This window comes from Eubalaena glacialis, chromosome 12 (genome assembly GCF_028564815.1).
Source record: "Eubalaena glacialis isolate mEubGla1 chromosome 12, mEubGla1.1.hap2.+ XY, whole genome shotgun sequence".
Taxonomy (NCBI): domain Eukaryota; kingdom Metazoa; phylum Chordata; class Mammalia; order Artiodactyla; family Balaenidae; genus Eubalaena; species Eubalaena glacialis.
This window is the reverse complement of record NC_083727.1, coordinates 22,625,281-22,647,720: the sequence shown is the minus strand read 5'-3', so window position 1 is coordinate 22,647,720 and position 22,440 is coordinate 22,625,281. Positions and strand designations below refer to the sequence as shown.

At 34.3% G+C, this 22,440-nt stretch overlaps 1 protein-coding gene across 7 annotated transcripts in view; it reads left to right on the top strand.

Annotated features, from left to right (window-relative positions):
- ADGRG6 (adhesion G protein-coupled receptor G6) overlaps positions 1-22,440 on the top strand; it is a 135,636-nt gene that overhangs the window by 68,692 nt on the left and 44,504 nt on the right. For 6 of the 7 annotated variants that reach the window (XM_061207706.1, XM_061207705.1, XM_061207704.1 and 3 more), the window contains 4 exons: positions 6,945-7,013; positions 15,273-15,358; positions 18,268-18,320; positions 19,343-19,405. In XM_061207706.1, coding sequence (XP_061063689.1) covers positions 6,945-7,013; positions 15,273-15,358; positions 18,268-18,320; positions 19,343-19,405 — 271 coding nt within the window. Of the gene's footprint in view, positions 1-6,944; positions 7,014-9,290; positions 9,375-15,272; positions 15,359-18,267; positions 18,321-19,342; positions 19,406-22,440 lie in introns of all 7 variants that reach the window. The other variant, XM_061207710.1, reaches the window with a different exon arrangement.

Sequence of the window (22,440 nt, the reverse complement as noted above, 5' to 3'; positions counted from 1 at the left end):
TGGGTCAATATTTGAGGACTATGACAGCCAAAAGAAAAAAAAGAAAAAAGGATTTGGCTAGTCATATTAATAATGGCAAAATACTTAAATTATACTTAAATTGAATATATATTATGTTCTAGGTACTGTTTTAAGTGCTTTTGCATGGTAACTTATTTCCTACAACATAGATCCCATGATGTAAGTTTTGTTATTAATCCCATTTTGCAGAAAGAGATTAAGTAACTTATCCAAGGTCATTTAATTAATAAGTGGCCAAGCCAGGAATTGAAGTCAGAAAGTTCAGTTTTAGAACCGTGTTCTCTTAGACTGTCTTTCAGAATAAGCAGGACTAGAAGATGAGATGTAGTACTAGAGTAGGCGATTCACTTCTTGCCCAGATGAGGAGTACAAAGGTCCAAGAGCTGTCTCTTCTGGCCAGAAAGCACTACTGGCCAAAACACTAGCTTTCCCAGGTATTAGCATGGTATTTGTATTAAACAAAATAAGGTTTCTTCCCTGCAGTGCTTCTTCGATACCTTAATATAATAAAATGTGAGGACTGTAGTATACAAGAATTCCTAAACTTATTTTAAGAAATCCTCTAGACCCGGGGTTGGCAAACTAGGATGTTTTTGTAAATAAAGTTTTATTGGAACACAGGCATGCGCATGAGGTTTTGTATTGCCTGTGGATGCCTCTGTGTTACAACTGCAGAGTTGACTGTGAGAGATGACATGGCCCACCATCCTAAAACATTTACTGTCTGGCCCTTTAAGAGAAAATCTGCCAACCCCTGAAACTAGACCAAAAAACTCAAAGGGTCTAGTTTTCTGAAGCACACACTTTGGACAATACTGGAAAAGACCTGCTAGATCTTCTGGGCCAGAGATAATAGACCAGTCCCTCAGGGGCTAATTTAGCCCTTAGACGTAGGTGGTGGTGGCAGCACTGATTTGTTTTCATTTATTTACATTTGTTCCACGCAATGCTTTTAAATAATGATTTATTTCCAACATTAAAAAATTTGATTTCACATAAAAATGAATGTTTGGATTCTCTGATAAACAAAAAATGAACACTAGTCTAGTGGTTCTGCCTGACCAACGCAGCTTAAGCTAAGTGGTGACCACCCCCTTTGAAGGGGCTTTCCAGGTCCCCTCGGCCCTTAGCACCCTCCTTACTCTCCCCACGCCAGCCCCCGGTAGATTGACTTTGGCCTGGGTAGGCACTCATGTTTGAGAATCCCAATTTAGGCCACGCCTTTCACTTTATAAAGGGCAGGAAACTGAAGCTTAGGAAACATAAGTGGCCGAGGCAGTTGGTGGGCTAAAATTCTTGTCTCCTGTCCCTGTGCCCAGGGGTTATACTTGGGAGTCCTCATATTTTCTTTAACACGGTCTTTAAAGCTCCTTTCCAAGCCTTACGATTACTGGAAAGCATCAGATATGTGCTCGTGGAGCTCAGCCATTGGTAAGTTTTCAAAATGACTTCAATCAAAGGAGTAGCACAAGCTTACAGAGTCAGTGTCTGAGTTCCTTTAACTTTTATAGTCATCTTCTTGACATTCCACAATGACGCTAAACACTCCCATTCCGTACAGTCAGATATCCTGGACTGTGTAGCAGGACTAATAATGGGAGAGGGAGTTTCCTGCTGCTTAATCATAAGCTTTGGGAGTTGAAGAACCCAAGTCACTTATTAACTGACAGGAAATACCTGTATCAGAGATTATATCTAAGCTTGTTAGCTAAGCAAAACTTGAATAAGTGAAAAAAAGTATGCTCTATTAACATTTTAACCTTTCCTTTTTTCCAGAACACTGTGGCTTGCTGTTTATGGTAATGGTAATTTCCCAAAACTAATGATCAGTACAGTAGCCAATGGGAAAATAGAATTTCATGCCTAACATTCCATTGGCTTGACAATGTCTGTTAAATATGAGCTTTCATTCCAGAGTCAACTTGTGATAGAAAATGAATAGATTTTCCAAAGATCTATTGCTAAGTAAATTTTAATATGAAAATAGGATGGTAGAACAGAACTGACTGCATTTAACCTTAAAGCATCCTGTCGTTTGTTTCAAATATTAAATATCCTAACCTTAATAAAATCAATATTTTATTAATAAATGTTTTAGTAATTTCATAATTGGACTTTTGTTTTCCTATGCTGTTCTAAGTATAGTTAGGGAATATACGTAATTAGGCAATTTCCAGCACGTTTTTTTTTTTTAAATCATGGTTAATCTTGTCAGTCCTTTTCAGAAAGAAATGCTTTATTTAGCAGCAATTCCTTTTCATTTTATATCATCATTCTTTTTCTTAGGACAATTTTATTAAACAATACTGAGTTTTATAACCTCCATGGATAGACAGTTTCCCTAATGGACTCTTTAATCATAAGTGCAAGTATTTGCCTGCATTATGATTCAAGTTTACATACTGGCTAATGTCCATCAGTTTTCACAAAGTACAGATAGTGCCTTCTATACCAGTTATATTTATTTTACTGATGACTGCTCTTTCCTGAGTGCTACTGTGTAACTCAATGAAGAGTCTAAGTTCAAACAAATTACATTTATTTAACAAGCATTTATTAATCACGTCCATTTATTAACCACCGTGGATGTAGAGATAAGACACAGTTCACAAGTACCCAAGTTTGATGTTAATTCTTTTCTAGAAATTTCTGGATTTGGACCGACTGTTGTTTTCCTCTCTGAAATTTTATACTTAATTACCAAGGCTTCATCAACTCCTGGATTCCTACCCTTTCGTTTTCAATTATTGCAGTTTTGTCCCTCACAGCCATAAAACTCTGATTCACCATTGGCTCCTTCCTTTCATTCCTAACAAATTACTGAGTGTAACATTTTTAGATGACTGATTTTTTTTTAAATAATAAAGATGAAATCACTTATCTTTACAAAGGATGTTATTCTTTGAAGATGCCCAAACTCTTTATGAGCATAAATGGCATCCAAAAATAATTTTATTTTAAATATATTTATGAAAAAAAATTAATTCAATTTAGTAACAGCTGCAGAGAAGGAGTTGAAAGGGATTATTATTTGTCTTATTAGTGCAACTCACATGAGAGTTTAGCGCTGTCAACTGTTATTTGTATTGTCATTAAGTTGGGTGTGAGATGGGTTATTGGCTACTCAGTCTTTTTTCGCTACAACTTGGGTAAATATTGACTCCTTTCAGTAGCAAGATTTTGGAAGAACAAAAGATAGAGAAGAAAGATTAACAGCTTTACAGCTTTTCATCAACTGCCCTTTCTTAGAGATTACTTTTTTTTTAAGGAAATTTGTCTTTAAATTTTGCAGTTAATATTAAGTGAATACCTTTAAACCTTAAATTTTGCAGTTAATATTAAGTGAATACCTTTAAACCTTAAATACCTTTAAATATTTGGTATCCACAAATATCAGTGAATATACATAGGTCACATTCTGAAAAAAGTTCCTTAATGATAAATATATTAATAGCCAAGACAAAGAATTGTCTCTTTTTCCTTAACAATCTTCTGGTTTGTAAATCTGTCCACCTAGAAAAATTGATTGGGAGAATGACTTTTCTATGCAGATATACTGAAAATGGAACTGGGTACAAATAAAAAGATTGTGCACATTTTTAATATTTTATGTATTTGTTTATGTAATTTGGTATATTTGTAATGTAAGTTTTCATTTATCAATATTCTGGACCTTTCTAATTAAATTTGTCACTTGTATTCAAACCATTTTCACTGAAACATGCTTCAAATTTAATTTCTGTTGCTATACTGAATCATCATAAAATAGTGTTCATAAAGTATTTATAAAGCAATGTCACTTTGCTAAACTAAAAGTACCCAAGAGGGAACAACTGATAGTTTAATACTGAGAAGTAAATGTTACAATTTTCCATAACAAGCATGTCACATGATGAAATTTAGACTTGCTTACCATACAACGAAACTGATGAAATGTTAAAGAAAATTGTTAAATATCTTACTCTAAATCCTAACTCTCCTGATTTTCTCTCCTTATTTCCACCTCTCAGCTCTTTGATATCTGCAGTGGAAATGTAGTTAGCCTGAAAACTTGCTTTCCCACAATGCTGTCCCCTTATCTCCCTTTGTCTTCCAGAGATATTGTATCAGTGCCGGAAGTGGCCTTAGGAGCCTTTGTCTGCCAACATTGTGTGGAATTTGAGAAGCACAAAAACTCAGTCCAAGGGTCTCCTCTCTTGCATGTTATAGTGGCTGAGATTTCCTCAGTCATTCTGAGTTTTAAAAGCTTTTTAGTTTTCAGAAGTTCCTTACTAAAATATAAATACCTAAAGGAGAAGTAAGGTCATGCAAGAAGGGGGCATAATGGGAAGGAATAATGGGCAGTAAACATTCAAGATCAAATTCTAGGCTGGCTTCAACTTCTGCCTCCTCACGTGCTCTTTCTCCATAGTACACAGATTAAGTTTTTAATCGGAAACACACACCACCACCACCCCCTGCCCCGCCCGCCCATCTCTGCTTCCTTTCGTAGCCAAGCTTCCTATTTTTGCATTCACTTCTCAAACATTGGAAATCTAGAGTGCATGATTCCCACGCTACTGAAGAGAATTTCTGTAGAGCTCTTGTCAAAATTCCAGTGCAAAGTGAAGGGTCTTCTCAGTCTTTATCATTCTGGACCTTTCTGTATACTTGATGGTGGCCACACCCTCCATGAAACTTTGTTCACTTGAATTCTGTAAAATCACCTTCTACAAGAGCTATTTTTGTCTTCTCAAATCTATAGCTTGTTTTTTTTTTAAATCTGAAACTTAAATATAGGAATATCTATGGTTCCATCAAATCTTCTAGCTCAGGTGATCCCAGACACATCTATAGCTTCTGTGGAGTCCTTCCTGGCTAGGCCTCTTACAAAAACACGTACACCGTGTACCAGATGTCACACAGGTACCTCAGTTCCTATTACTGGATGTACTGTTTAGCCCACCCCACCTAAGTTTGCTTTCCTTCCAGTATTTACTATGTCCTGTTATGAGATCGTTGTGTACCAATTTCTCAAGTTGGAAACCAGAAAAATTCTTCTATTCTTCCCTTTCTTTCTCTGTTCTCCAGTTAGTCACTAAATAAATCCTATATATTCCATCTTCAAATGTCTTGTATCCATCTCTTTCTGTCTATCCTCACTGTACTTACGATATCAAGCCTGAATTATTGGTATTATTCATGCTTCTTGTATCGCCTGTCTTTTAGTTAGTTATGGAGCCTCAAATGTGATTGTTTTTAAATTTAAGTCAATTTTCTCACCAAGCTCCCTTTCACTTTTTTCCCATTTACTTCAAGAAAGAGTTCAAAATGTTCGCAGTCGTTCATATTGCATTCAATAATTTATTCAGAGGACCCACCTACTATGTGTGTGGGATATGCCATTGGAAGAAAGACACAAAGTCTGGGGACTCATAGTGCCTGCGTTCTACAAAGCCCTCCACAAGCTGTCCATTACCTATATATCTGATCATTCCTACCAATTTGCTATAAATGTCCTATTCCAGTAATGCCATGCCATCTGGGTTCCCGGACCATTTCACTGCCTTCTTGGTATATGTTTCAGTAATTCTGTCTGCTAGTAATAACCATCTCTAGTCTCTTCTCCCCTGATCAGTATAGTGACCACTCATATTTCCGGTTAATCTTTGTAATGGATTTCCTATTCACCCTTCTCACCAAACTGCTGGTCACATCTTCCTTTTGGCCACTATGCATCTATATCACTCAGAGAACTGTGAAGCCATCTCCCATTCATGCCTCTCTGAGAGCAGAGGCATTGTTTTAGAGCATTCTTCTAGCCTCTGTGTCTCACACACTTTAAACAGTGAGTGAATGTTTATTGGATGAACATGTAAAGGTCTGTGATGAGATCTTCTTGCCAGTTAACATGGCAGACCTGCTGGAGGCCGCAGGGTTGAGTCTTTCTGAGATAACATGATTCCTTCCTTGGGCCAGCTGCCTGAGGCAATCAAGAATGAAGAAACCACGACTCCTGAGATGCTGCTAAATTGCTGGGATGCTTTCTAATTATGCACACAATTAACCTAATTAGACATCTTTTGTTGGCTCATGTACCTGCTCTGCCTTCATGTACCATTCCCACAGGAAAGTTTGGAAAATGTTTAAACATTAGAACGTAGTCACTATTATAGAAATGTTCTTTAAAAATTAAATATATGTGTGTATGTGTGTGCATGTATATATATTTGTATTTATTCTTCTGTCTTTATTCATAGTACAATATGCTTTGCGATAAGTTTAGCCTATCTTCCTCAGCCTCAACCTGTTGGTAAAAGTCTGTTAATAGCCAGAGGGAGATTTAGTGCAACAGAGAAAAATCCACTACTCCTACTAGAAAATCAGCTCAAAATTTGTTTACTGCTGAGGATGAGTCAGGCAAAGCTTGAAATAAAAAGACACAGAGACCAATAAGTTTCCAGTCACGGAAACTTATTTCTGGAATTGCAGCTAACATGTGCTAGTGCCTATGAACCAAAAACTTGCATTTTATGAGTGTTAGTAACATCCAAGTTCAAAAGTTCACTTTTGAAACTTATCTTTGATGTTCTTATTATTTCATTTGTATGAATTTCCACCAAAGCCTTATAATTTATTATGCGAAAAGGCCCTGAACTTTTTATTCACACTTTAAGGGGCAGTAGCACTTATTTTCCTTTCATGTGTGCATGGGGCCAGTAGATTGAGTTAAAGATTTTGAGGGAGATTTCAGTAGCTTGATTTTACATTTGTGGAAATTGATACATAAAGATCTTTAGAGACTTTCTTGATGTTGGAATATTACTGGTGGACTCTTCCAGGGTTGCTCCTATTACACCAACCAGATGATTCATGATATTTTGGGAGGGTTACTATAATTAAATCATAAGTCAAATTTGTACAATCTTTCTTTGTTGATCGAGGTTCCTACCTGATCCCGCTCCCGGCAGCAGAAGTAGCCAGCTGTGCAGATTTGGGGACCCTTTGCCAAGGTAGGGAGTCAACATCGTCCTCTGGAGTCTCTGTTTCCTACTTGCTATTTTGGAAAATGTAGTTGTCATTGTTTTGAATTTTATCTTTTCACTTGAGAAGCCAGAAACCAGCAAACCAGAAGAATTTCTGGATGTGTTTTAGTTGTGTGGGTGTGCAGTGTAGAGAAGGAATGCATTCGCACACTGTATGACCACATTTCATAAAGCACTGAGTTTTTTAAATGTGAATGATTATATGCTATTAGGAAAGGTTGACTTCATTTTTTCCCTCGATTTGGTCTCAAGAATATTGTCCAGTATAATATAGCCATACAATATTTTGAAAAAGTATTCATGTTTAAAAAACAAGGGGAAAAATTAAGTTGAATAGTTAGTTGAGACAACGCCATGAGGCAATTTATGATGTGCAATGTAACTTCAATATTAAGATGAAAATAGTTTGAATGTATGATAAGTTTGAATGTATGATAAGTTTGAATGTATGAATAGTTTGTAAGATAAAAATAGTTTGAACTAATATGAATGTACTTTTATTAATTATTATAATGCATAATGACTATACTATGGTCAGTATATATATTACGTACTGAATGGTTGCATGCTAAATAATCCATAGTCACATAGATTTTAAAATAATAATATATTTTGCTTTAATTTTATCACGCTTCTTCTGATTACCCATGACCCATTTTCATCCATTTATTCTATTATATACTTCTTTTTGAAGTAGCATTTCTATGTGCCACATTAAGAATCATGACCATGCCTTTTGTAAAGCGGGATCTTTTATTAAGAGGATCATAACATGAAAGTGATCGGGGTTAGAAGTGAGATTGAAGGAATAGAAACCTAAGCTCTCTTCTGTTGCTCCAGTGCGGGAGTAGAGTAGGCAGGGAGAAGGGGTGTAATTCATTATTATCTTTGTTTTCTTTCTGAGACATTATTTCTTGATATTATTATTGATGAATACCTTAAGAAAATAAAGTCATTAAGTAGCTTCTTTCTATGAACTCAGTGTAGTTTTAAAATAGTTATATGAAATAGAAAAGAGCCTTAGTTTTGCTTAACTCAAGGTGTGACGATTTTTTTTTTAATTTTTATTTTGTTTTTTTCTTTTAATCTGAGGTAGGAATGATTCCTTGGGTCAAAGGACTAGATGCCCAGCTTTTTTTCCCCCTATGTCCTAAATGACCAAAAAGCATTTTCATATTCATTGATGTATTTTGCATTAAATAAATATAACTGATTGTTCATAATTTAAAAATATAAAAGACTTTCAAAAAGAATCCCCATTCTTAAGTGTTATGTATTACTTTGGAATGGAAAATTATTTTAGTTAAGAATACACATTTTGAATAAGGAATTCAATATTTTCTAAAGAGCCTTCAGAAGGTAAGTCTTTTTATAATCACTGAAATGTTTTAAATTTAGGTAATTTTTTTCTAATTAAGAGAAATACGTAACAAATGGTTATTGTACATAGAAAGGTACATCTTATACAAATATACTCCTAAGATAAACTAAAGGAAAATTATGTGTATAGTTATTTTACTACTTACATTGTTCCTCCAGAATTTCTTGGAAAGGTATTAAAGCATTACATAAGGGTTTAATCTTTGAGAGTTTTAGTAATATCAGAAGCATAGCCTTGACATACTGTTTTGAAAAGTCCCTCCTGTATGACTTGCCCTTATGAAATCCATTTTATCCATCAGTGTGTAGTAAAGTTTTTGGGATCTTTAGATGATTGATTTCATCTATACATTTCATTCTCTTTTGTTTTTCTTTACATTTACCTTCTCTAGGAGAAGTGCATTTTCCCCTGAGATTTTATTTTGCTAGTCTCAGTATATCAGAAAGACTGACTTTAGATAATTTTCAAGCTGACAGGTGCTGTACAGGCTTCCTTCTCTAACCTTTCTTTTTACAAACTTAGCAGACTGAGTTCTGGATAAGGTTTAGTCATTTGCTGTGTGGTCATCAGCCTCTTGATGGCAAACCTAGATCTAGAATCTAAATGTTCTTCCTCCATTCCCTTTGTGCCGGTTCCAGACTCTTATACAATATGGCATGAAAGGCCATGGGAACAGATTCTTAATGTGCCGTAGAAAGCGTTGCTTCATTTTATGCATTATAACCTTGGGACTTGTGTTTAGTGGCAAGAAATGGTTACCATTCCTCCTCTATATATTTTCATGCATTAACCTTAGATTGCTCATCCATATTAACTTTCATGTGCTCCTTGCAAAATTACATCTTTCTCATCTTTATTACCAGCTACTGTAAACTCTCCTAGTACTACACCACCCACTGTCACCACTAACATGCCTGTTACTAATAGAACCGATAAACAAAGGAATGGTAAGAAATCATTATCTTTTATATTTGTAGTATGTCTGACTTGATGAAAAATTGTATTCTAAGGGTGGAAGTATCTAATGTTCCAACAAAGTTTCTATTGTTAGAATCAATTGGTACATTTGTACATTTGTAAGACTAGTAAAATAAATATCACTTGACTCCCTTGAGTTCCCCATTCTAATGACCAATGGAATGAGTACGTTTCTAGTGCCACGCTTCTGCGCTTTTAGCTAAAATTTCTTTCAAAGGAAGCTTTAAGAGAAAGGCATTAATTTAAAGGAATTAATTTGCATTATACTAGAGATCTGAGAAGAAAAATATTCATCACATTCTGTCAGATTATTCTCTAAGGAAACTAGTTTTTAAAGCATTTTATAATCTCAGAAAACTAAATAATTTTAGTAATTTAATTTCTCACTAAGGCCAACTTTATGTTCAAACATTTGTGACAGTTAAATCATTTTTATATGGTAATACTTTGCTCTCTGTTTTTATTTGTTGAAGAATAATGGTTAGAATGTGATTGTATATCAATTAAATCATAAATCAATTATCGACTGACAAAACTTCAAGTAACTGCCAATACCTCCTGTTTTTTCCCTCTATATATATATGTTTTTGTTTATATTATTTGTAACTTGCAAATATAGCAGTTACATAAGATAAGAAATGAACTGGAGAAATGCCAGGTGAATTGAGTTATTATTTAATCTGCTACCTATATTAACTACAATGCATAGCCTTTTCGTAATTCAGAGTAAGTGATTTCAGTTTCTTCTAAAAAAGAGAAATTCCAATCAGGTGACCACACCATTGCTTCAAACACAGTAGTATTCTCAAATATGAGGTATTAGAAACAAAGGAGGGGACTTCCCTGGTGGTGCAGTGGTTAAGAATCCGCCTGCCAATGCAGGGGACACGGGTTCGAGCCCTGGTCGGGGAAGATCCCACAAGTCGGGGAGCAACTAAGCCTGTGTGCCACAGCTACAGAGCCTGCGCTCTAGAGCCCACGAGCCACAACTACTGAGCCTGAGTGCCACAATTACTGAAGCCCACGTCCCTAGAGCTTGTGCTCCGCAACAAGAGAAGCCACCACAATGAGAAGCCCGCACACCACAGCAAAGAGTAGCCCCTGCTCGCTGCAACTGGAGAAAGCCCACACGCAGCAATGAAGACCCAACACAGCCAAAAATAAATAAATTAAATAAATTAAAAAAAAAAAAAAGAAACAAAGGAATTTTCTCAACCCCAATCATTTAACTTGCAAGGCCAAGACATCTGTAGTATATCACCAGGGACCAAAACCCAGAGAAAAGAAACCCACATAGTTCATTTTTTCTTTTGGCTTTGGGGGTTACATCAACTTCCTGTACATTTAAGGACATTTAAATTGGAAGTATGGAATATTTTACATGAAACGTAGATATAAATTTCATTAGGGATATAAAGACATCGATTCAGGGAAGTGTTCATGGTTATTCTGGTAGTTACACCAAGGAGATTTATGATGGAGCAAAAATTCCAACAATCCCCAAGAAAGCAACAGCAGCTGAAATTTCCAGTGCATATTTCACATGGACCCCAGCCAGTAGATGGGAATATTATAATTCTGACTAAGTATTTCACTCTTTGTATGAACATACAAAGAGCCTCTGTGGCATTCTCCCTCTAGGACTGGCACATCCTCTGCTGCCCAAGAACGTTTATATGATGCTTCAGAGTCCTTGACTTGGTGGAGTGGAGCTGTATTCACTCAATCATGTCATTTCTGACATTCTTGAAGAGAGCCTTGTTCAGTCCATCTCTCTCTGCGTCATAACCTTCACTGGAGTTTCAACAAAGCAAGCAAATGTTAGAATCAGTTAAAATGGTTTGACTTAGCCACTTTAAAGAAAAAAAAATCTAATTCAGATCATTCTTAATAAAAACGTAATCCTAGCACTTAAAAATATTTTAAAATATTTGAAAGTCATCATGTAGTAGAAATAGTCTCAAAATTGTGTAGTCAAATTTATGTACCATCTGAACAATTTTACCACATCCTTGAACCACCTCTACTATTTATTTAATAGTTTTTTTCCCCTAAATTGACTCACTTTTTACTTAAACATTTATATTCATATAAATAAATTAATATCACTGTTGTAAAATGAAACCAGTACTACTTGTTTTAAAATAGAAGTGAAAAGTGAAAATAAATGTAATGAAAACAATGCTGTTGAATTCTCTCTATATCCTACTGCCTTCTCACATCTCAGCACCTAAAGCCTTCATTATCTTTTTAAAAAGAGAGGGTAACAAAGGGTTAGAGACACACTGTAATTAAGATTTTTTTTCTTTGGTGTAGTCAAATTTGAAATAATTGAAAAGAGAATTTCTTGTTTACCTTGTGAATAAATGGGATTTAGTGTCATGTCCTTGACTATCTAAGGTTATTCACATACCGTCAACAATTTCAAATATACTTTTCTTATTCCTTGGGAAACTGATGTAGTAAGCATTCTCAGGCCTATGATCTGATATATTAGGGAACCCTGTTTTGTTCGCTGTAAGAAAGATATACAGCTATCAAATCTGTTATCTACCTTATCTAGTCCTTTAAACTCTGGACTATTAAAGAGATTTACTGAGTTCGTCAATCATGACATGCTGGTGTCGGAAGGGAGAGGGATTGAGATTGTTTGGCAATCAGACATATTTTTTCAGTATATCAATCAAATTTATCTTCCTGGCTTTTGTAAAATGTTCCTATCCCCCTGTGTAAAGTTCTTTCTGTTATTTTTCAATAGGATTTTTATCTGATACTTCAGATTATATACTAAGAAAATCTTATCTTCTAAGCTACTTTTCAGAAACAGATATTTCAGTATATGAGAGATAATCTAGGTATTCCTACAAGTAACCTTTGTGCCTTCTGCATTACATTCCCAAGAAAAGCTCTTGGACTAATCATTGTTTCCATTCCAAATCATATGTTCTATGCTTGAAACATCACTGTACTGCTGCTGAATATTAGACTTTTGTGAGGTTAGCACAAGCAATCCAAGTAAGGAACTAACTTTGTTAGTCCTTATTATTGTTCTAAAAACCTAACTTACAAGTGCAAATTGTATCATTGCTTCTAGTTTCTCACATACGTTTGACTACTCAAAAAAATTCACTCTCAGGATATTTGTGTGCACCCAACAATCAATCTAGCTTTATATGCCAAGTATCTTAAAGAAATCATGTGTGTAGGATGAACAGGACTCCAGTCATATTATAAATGCCACTGTCATACTATAATTGCCACATCACCAGTTCAGAGAAATAATCTTGAATCTAAAATAACATTTGGTTTATACTTTAACATTTATCTTTTCTAATGTATATTTTAAAGCCTACCTTTTCAAACCTATATTTCATACCCTTGAATGGAGAATAAAGTAGTGTCTGTCATTTCTATATCTTTCAAGAAACTCTCAGGAGAGTGTTAAGAAAATAAAAAAAGGGAAAGATAATTGGAGAAAGATCTACAGACAGGAACATGTTTTGATACCACATCTGTTATGGCAAGCAATGGTTTCTACTTTGAAGTTTTGTGTGGCTGGACGAGTTATCTAATTGGAAAAAAGTCTATCACAAATTCTTCAGGCTTGGATGTCATTAGTAGGACAATACATCTTTTGAAGTGTCTGGAACATATGAAGATTTGTGAATAGCTTTTCTACTGAGACACAACGTGAGTTGTTACATCTATAGGAGAAGGCAACTTGACTACTAGGAGGACAGGGAAAAGCCTGCATCAGTGTATCTTAGTTGTGCGTTCTCTGTAATGGCAATGCTTGAGAGAATTATTTCACTGCCGTCCAAAATGTCCCCTCCAGTGGACATTTTATCTTGCTTTGACAATTCATTCTTGGACATTTCTTAGGATTACTTGTTGACTACATTATCCAAAAAGTTTAAATAAGTATAACCAGTAGACACTATTGAATAATTTTTGCTAAATATATAAATACCTCATTCTGAGGCTTATGAAGAGAGACTACTGGAAAACGATCCACAGCACCGGAGAATCTCTAACACTTAGGGGTAGGTTCTTTGGTATATTCACATATTTTATTTAGCATAAGCAATGTGACTCTAGGGAGAGTCACATATTTATAAACTGATTTAGGCTGACTCTGATATGTAATGTCTTTCTTATTTATAAAAACTGAATTGGGAAAAAAGTGTGGAAATATTTTAAATTTAAAGAAAAACATCTTAAGCATTTGGATGCTTCCATAAAATTTCAGAAATGTGAATGATTAAAAATACTGATTTTTAGTATTTTGCAGGATTCTCCTGAGAGGGAAGGAATACAACTCCTAACATAAACACATGCTTTAGGTCTCCATCTAGTGGTAGCTTGTCAGTTACTTTATTGGCACCGGGGAACATGCCCAAAATATCCCTCGGATCCTGACATCAGTATAGAATCCTGGACTTCTGCAACTTGAATTTCCTCTCGTTCATTCAGAATGTCCATGATTTGATATGATGAGAGCTACAGTGTAAAAGGGTTTTTTTTTTGTTTTTTGCTCTGAATTATTATCATTTATTTTAAATATACTCCTGGAATTATTTTTCAGTCAGAATATTTTTTAAAGGAACATGAGGTCAGGATCATTAAAATACCTGAAGAGTTTTAGAAGCTGGAATAATAGTATGCATAAATTAAACTAAATATCCTTGGACTTGTACCAATTTCATAGATTTATATTATTACACCTGGGAGTGGCGATTTATTTTAGCATGAGTTTCTGACCCCTGTAGTGGAAAAACATTCCTTTAGGAGTGTGACTGGAATTTGCATTTTGGTAGATTTGGGAGTTCCCAGAGGCATACTTTTGCACTTTTATCTACTACCTCCCCCAAATCTTCATTAAATCTATTTCCCATTGTTTTAATTATATACTTTTACATTTTCTATGCATATTTTTCTCATGTTTGTAAGCATGAAGACAGATGATTGATTGACAATAATGAAGAATCAATATTTTTTTCTCTATATAATCTACCATATTTAAAAAGTTCTTTTCTGATTAGCTACTTTTAGTAAGGTACCCTATAACACACATAGAGAGAGATTTAGCAAACCCTGGCTGGTCAGTTTGATTTTCATTTAAAAAAGAAAGAAAGAAAAAAAATATATATATATATATATACGGCAGACTACTTTAAAGATTGCACCCTGCCACCCCGCCAAAAAAAGCTGAACCTCCTTCTGACATAGGATTTTCTTTTAAAAGCAAGTGAGTCCAGTTAAAATTCCATCTGCAAATATTCTTTCTTTTTTCCCCCTTCACTGGATACAAATGACTACATTTATAGAATTTTGATTAAAAATCTGGTGAAATACAACCCAATAACTTAGTAGGAAGTAATTGCTTTAGTGGAGAGGGGAAAGAGGACAGAGATGATAAGGGGCTGTGGGCCAAAAATATGTGATGCCTGTTCTTTTCCAAATTAAGTTCTGCCCATCATCTTACTCAAGTTTTCACATTCCAAACTATCATTCTTCATAATATAGAAAAAAAGGATAATTTTTTGTTACAAGAAATCAAATTGTACCTGAAAAATCACCATTTTACATAAAGGAGATAGAATTCTATCAAATTGAAAAATACGAAGAAACATATGCAGGTGATAATTTAGAAGCAATGACTTCATAAGAGTAAACTAAATGATAACTATTTCTAAGAAGTTGCAAAGGTCAATGAGAATGAAGTTAAAATATCTTGTAAATTTTCTGTACCTATGTAGAAGGCGTTTCTTTTAAATTGTATGAAATCATGTCCTTGTAAATATAAGTTGATAAGTATATGACTGTAAAATACAATTAATGGGCTAAATCTTATTTCCAATGGACAGATGGAATTATTTATAGAATTTTCATAGAGATTCAAAACATCCTTCGTCACCCCGAGGTAAAAGTACAGAGCAAGGTGGCCGAATGGGTAAGTGAATTGTAAAATTTCTTTATTGGCGTTAAACCTTTAATCTCTGGAAATCTGGAAAAGACTCTACTGTCTAACTGAATCCACAGATCATACTGAAACATAGATACTATTCATTATAAATGTATGTATAGATATATAAGTGAGATATTGCACTTCTGAATAGAAAGAGAGATCCATTTGAATAAGGACAAGAAACTGAGCCTAATAGACTATTATGTCAAATAAGAAAGGTGCCCCACAAATGGAAAAGTATTTTGAGAGGTATCTTTATTTACTGTTATATCCATACATTTTCAGCACTTTGTTTTTGTTTTGTTTTTTTAAAGCAGTGAAAGCAGATTTTATTCAGTAACCACTGACAGGAGGAGAACGTGCTGAGCCCCATTCTGATTTGTGCAGCTGTGACTGCGGGTTTTAAAGGAACAGTGAGGGTGGAGGGAGGAGGAATGGCAGGGGCTTGAACAGAGTCAGGAAAGTGAAAAATTACAAAATAGTGGGAGGGGTGGTTGGTCCATAAGAAATCCTTCTGGGGTTGCTAACTGGTACCTATCGAAGTTAGGCTCCTACCCTCCCACAGAGACTGGGAGATGGGCCCTATCTTCAGGTGTTGGCTGGAACAAGCAGTGAATTAATTCATTTGTTCAGCACTGTTTTTAAAAATACATTTCTTATTTTTTTATTTAATTGAGTGTTTGATTCAAAAACCACTAAGTATAAAAAGACATATCATGAATATCTTTCACCATCCTTGACACTCATCTGCCTGGAGGCCAACCTGTCTGCACAGAAATCACTGTTAGTTTTTCTTGGGTTTTTCAAGAACTTGCTTGTGAATGTAAAAGAAAATGACTATACATTCTTATTTTTTCCTTTTATATTAAAAGTAGCATATTGCACACACCATTCCACACTGTACTTATTTTTGTTATTGCCAGATTTGCAATATCAGTACACAGAGACCGTCCTTATCTTTTTTAAAAAAAACAGGGTACAGTATTCCATTATGTGGCTCTCTAGTCATTTATTTAACAAATTTTCTGCTGATGGATATTTGGGTTATAATTGATTTAACCAGTATTCTATTGGTGAAAATTTTGGTAATTTCCAATTAAAAAAACCCTAAGCATTTTATTTTCTTATTTTTCTTACAAATACAGCCTAAGGATTAAAAAAATTTTCTTCTTCTCTATAACAATATCAAAAATTTAACTTTCCATAGGTTTCTATTTTTTCTATTATTTTATTTCCTATCTGCAGCATACTGTGGGACCGTGTACTGTTTTTATGTACTACTACAGTTCAGACAATTTTTGTGAAAAAAGTCATTTGTCATTTGGGTATACATTCTGAAGTAAGAAAAATGGGTTTTCGTACATGGTAGCTGTCTAATAAATGTGTCCTTGGTAGCAAAAGAAAATTAAACCATACAATGAGAGGTAGTGGTGATAATACTTTATACACACATATATATGTTTATATGTAGATAGATATTGATATAGATAGATATTTGAAGAATGGTAGGAAAACATAGTCTTATTTTTAAAGGCAAGAAAGGGCTTTACTGAATGAGTATAATCTTGCATCTTGTTTTCTTTCCAGCATTCTTCTCTCTGCTTTTTTAAAGTCAGAATGTTTTCAAAAGTAAACTTCTATTTTTTAAATTTATTTTATTGAAGTATCGTTGATTTACAATGTTGTGTTAGTCAAAATATAAAATTCTTTATTTTCATTCTCAAAGGAACCACTTCTAATATTATTAATTCTGTAAATTAGCATTCATTGGAAAGTCTGTGCTTTAGACAAGGTATAATTTTACATTTATGTTTATTTCATGCATGGTTTTCAACATAACATCATTTTTATCTGAAGCTAAACTTTAATGGACACTTTTCCGTTAAGGTGTAAGATAGCAGAGCAGATATTTGATAACAGGAAAATATAAGTGGTTTCCCTGTTTCATATTATTACTATTTGTAATTTAAAAATAATTTAATGCTTCTTGCCAGAATTTCCTAGAATTTACATTCATTTTAAAAATGCTTACAAGGAAGGCTAAATGTGTGTATGAAACAAGACCTAAAAAACTCTTTGGAGGAAATATATAAGTAAGAGAATTTAGTGTCAGTAAAGAAATGGTGTTTTGTGATTGTATTAGACAATGCATATGGGAGGTTTTTATTTATATTGAGAGGAATCCATTGCTTCATTAAAAAGTCTGGTGCTGAGACCCATAAAAATTTTTAAATGACCACATAACAGTTATAACACAGTTCCCCATAATGTTGAACTTTTTTGTTTCTTTAAAGGTTTATATTGTTAACTTATAATTTTTCTTACTACTAATATTCTTATGAGAAGGTAATTGCTAGAAAAACATATGTTAATGCATTTCAGTGTTTGTTGAATGAAGAATATGGAAGGTGTGTATTGTGCTCCTCTTCCCTGTGTACCCTGTTGCAGCTAAGTTTTCAGTGTTACAGCTAATTTGAAGGCCCATTACAGAGAAAGCCCTTTATAATATGGGCTAGAGACGAAAGTATAGCATTTGCAGACAGCCCAGACTTGGGTTCCAATCTGGGATCTGCTACTTCTTAGTTGCAGCTTGGTCAAGCTATTTCATCTCTATGAAGCTCAGTTTCTTCGTGTAATGGGTGGGAGGGCAGTGCAGATAATACCTATCTCATTAGTTGTTGTGAGAATGAAGGAAATAACATTTGTAAGGTTCTTGGCATACAGTGATCCAGTAACTGTTATCTGTACTTTCTTTCACTGCTCTAGCTCTTCGGAATTTTCCCAGGGTCTTATTTCAGTAACACTTTATGGGAGAGAAGAAACTGGATTTAAATTCTTTTAAAAAATTTTTTAAAAGTATTACTCAAACTTATCCTTTTCTATTGTATTTTCAGCTCAATTCAACCTTCCAGAATTGGAACTATACTGTTTATGTGGTTAATATCAGGTAAATGACAGAATAAATTGAGAAATAAAAAGTAGTGTCTAATTTAATACTTCTGTCTCCCTCTCTCTCTCCCCCTCTCTCTCTGGTTATTCCTGCACACACATACATGTAAGTACAGACATACACACCATATTCATAATCTTTCTAAAACAACTCTATATTATATCATTTCTTTGCACGAAAACTTCAATGATGCAGCAATGGTTTTAAAAATTTTGATTGTAGATCCCAATCATTTTTAAAAATGTAGTTTGTACTTCCAAAATATATTTGTGATTTTAAATGAATTGTATATATGCATGTGTGTATATTACTTAACCAATATATTATGTTATAATGTATCATAAACTGAGAGGATAATTAAATATAAATGGAAGTTCTGTTAGTTGCTTCTCACACCCCAGTAGATCATCTAGAGCACCCCCTGGGTTGCATGCACCCCAGTTTGGAGACCATTTTTCTACAAGATAAGACATCTACAGTCTGATTGCAACTTGGCTTTTCAAAATTATCTTCCACTAATCTTATATTTGAACACTCCACTGAATCTCTAGCAGATAATGTCATTTACCTGTCTTCCTCTGCACCTTGTTTTTACAGTTTTATACTTAAATTAGTTTCTAAAGTGTATTTGATGAACCCTAAACATGTTTTCTGTGAACCTAAGAGATGTAATAACACAGCAAAAGGGATCAAAAAGTCAAATTAGTTCAGGAGCTAAATTATTAAACAAACTGAAGCAAGTTTCTGTATAGCCAAGCATCTCAGGTTCTTTCGTGTACTGATATGCATCATGAATCTTAGAGAGAGAGAGAGGGAAGGCACGTAGCTGTCAAGCTTTATTTATTTGGCCATGGAGCTGTTTTGTCTCAGGCATATGAAAGAACTAGGACCTCAGAACACACATTTGCAAACACTGACTTAGAATGTCCTTTCTGCCTCTTTCTCTCACGTCCTCAAATTTTGTTGTTGATCGTGCAGCAGATGAAGTTAATAATGAATGTACTTATTTGTATTTTTAGTTTTCACCTGAGCACGGGAGAGGACAAGATTAAAGTGAGGAGAAGTATTGTGAATGATCAAAGGTAACGCTGACAAAGTCTTGCAGAAAATGTAACATCTTTTCTCTTGCTCTCTGTTTTGACTGTCTGGTAGAGAAATGAAATCAGTAGGTAGGAGAGAAACATTTCAATCGAGTAGCACATTTAAATTATGTCTTTAGCTCTAGTGGACAGTCTTCTTTTTTTTCTGTAGTTAAAACTGTAATATAGCAGACTGGGTAGAAATGTACATCTGATAAAAAATAATTCAGAAGTAGAACATTTATTAGTTTTAGTATTTCCAGTTTATGATAACCAATTACCTCTTATTTGAAATTTCAGAGGCCTTCAAAGAAAGAAAATAATTATAGTGTTATTTCAAGTAAGGTACTTATGTACAATAGCATCTAATAATATGGGTAATAGAGGCTGAAATATTTTCAGCATTCAAAGCCATCAGCTAATTTTCTGAAGTCTTCATTTTTAAATTTATATCAAGGTCATGACTTATGCAGGCAGGTAATTTAATGGATATGTTCACCATATGTAATCAGTTGGCATTTAAAGGCCAACTGTTCTTAAAAAATAATGTAAACTCCTAAATGAAATAAATGTAGTTGTGTTCAGGTAATATATTGCATCTCCACAGAATAAAAAAATTAGTTGGAAAGCAAAAGTTCACATCTCTTACTCAGTTTCAATTGACTGAATTAATATTATGTATTTACAACTATAATGATGGAATATATCTCTTTTCAAGTGATACATTCTTACTATGAGAAGCTAGTAATAAAATTTCATATGAGAGTTGACTAGAGAGTTTTCTTATTATTTTTCTTTTTCTATTCGGCATTAGAAAAACACGTCTTTAAGGTTATATTTCAAACTTATTTCTGTAAGTATTCAACAGACTGGATTGGGCCATCTGGTTAGGGAAAGTTGTTTTTTATTTTCTGGAATTGTTCCTTTTCCTTTGTGATCTAAAGAACAAATAATGTATTTAATGTATTTTAACACTGTATTCTTGATGGTAACAGGACTTTTCTCCTCTATTTAGGCAAATAATTTCTTTTTTCCAAACCTTACTGCTAGATCATATTGAGCCTTGAATAATGGATCCAGCAATTATCTGGATCCCTTTGCTGGACACTTTTTCTTGCAATTGTGGCAGCCCTAGTTCAGGGTATCTCCAATGGTATACCCTCTGCAGAGAGCTCAAACTCAGATTCTAACAGTGCAATTTTATAAGAAGAGCCAAATAACATATTTCTCGGAAGTATAAATATATTAAACCAATGCTTCTTGGAAGCATAATCATCATCTTCATCCTCATCCTCATCATCACTGTAACCTTCATCACAGTGTCTCCTTACATTTGCACAGCACTTTATGATTCCAAGCACTGTCACATTCACTGGCTCATTTGCTTCCCTCTCCCAATTACTCCCTGACATAGATAAGGCAGGTAACAACCTGCCCTTTCAACCAGTGACAAAACTAAGACCCAGCGAACTGCCCAAGATCAACCAACCAATATGAAAAGCCAGGATTTCTGACTTTGTGCTCCCATGCTGTAGTCCCACTTAACGTGATTCTTCTACTACCTGACGATACTAAAATCAGCCATCATGAATATATGTCAGCACCTTAGAAACTCTTGTTCAAAAAACATTTAAATTCATGGAATCTCAGTTTCCTGTCTGTCAAACCAATGGGTAATTTTACAGAAAATTGTAGGGAGAATGAACTTAGACAATGTATATGGGAAAATCCACACATTTTGTTTTTCTTTGGTATGAACTCCGGCATTGCTTTAAAATTTGTTCTTACTGGCTTTACCTCCATTTCTTTCTTTCTGCTCGCTGTTTCTTTTATGTTCATGGATGATCCTTTATAGTCCCTCATAGTTTTTGTCCAAACAACAATCTACTAGTCTTCACACACGCTTTTTTCCCAACCTTTTCTTTCAATCGGATTGTAACACTTAACACAGACCCTAGCTTTAGATAATGCTATCATACTCTATTACCTAGACAGACAGGAAACCAAAGCTGCAGAGACTGGTTTATTCAAATAAAGAACAATTGATAGTAACAACAGATAGAACTGGACCTTACAGAACCATAAAACAGTTTCAGTTTCCAGGATGAGAGAGGAAAGCAACACAGATAAGACCTGTGAAAACGCACCGTCATTCTTGAATTGCTGAATTTGGGTCAGTACCATCCACATTGTACTGTGTTCTCAATATTCAAAGGAAGTTAAAGGTCATATTCCCAACTATAAATTCTCAGTTACTGGAGTGGCAAAGGTTAGTTTCCAACAATAATTTAGTCAAGGGATACTTATTTTTAATAGGCCATTGAACAAATTATTAAGCTATCACAATTCACCATTATATTTCACATCTATGTTTGTCTCACCCTGAAATATGACTCATATATGAACATTAAGCAGTAAATGATTTTAGAGATAAATAGCTTTTCAGAGTGAATTATGAGAATTGTGAAGTATGTTGTCCTTGAGATTAGCACAGATAGTTAGGGAAAAAATAGGGCTACTTTTAAATTTCACCTAACCTTGAATAGCAAATATTTCACTTACTTTTCTTTTTTTAAGCATCACAAATATGTTAATACTCTATTTCATTTATACTGATACCCACAGAATTTCATAAATAAAATATGCTACTGCCTCTCCACTGAGGACTTCATAGTAAAACAGTTCTACTGAGTTCACTTTGGCATCTTTTGATTTCTGCTCTTGACTACAGCTGTGATTACAATTGAACAGAAAACTATATTACTTCAAATTGTAGAACCAAAGTTTTGGTGGGGCTTTTAGGATATGTCTCTGCTTCCCATAGAGATATTTTCTTTTTAAAGACATGCAGGGTCAGGCAGTCTATAAACTTCTTCAGTGATATGCTGACCAATCACTGAGTGAATTTCAAGTACCTATTTTGTAACTTTTCACTGTACAAAGTACTAGTAAATGCTTCATGGAGTTAGAAAATCATTTATCACAATTCTGGAGAAATTGCAATGTATTTGTAAACAATAACACTTAATAATTTCAAA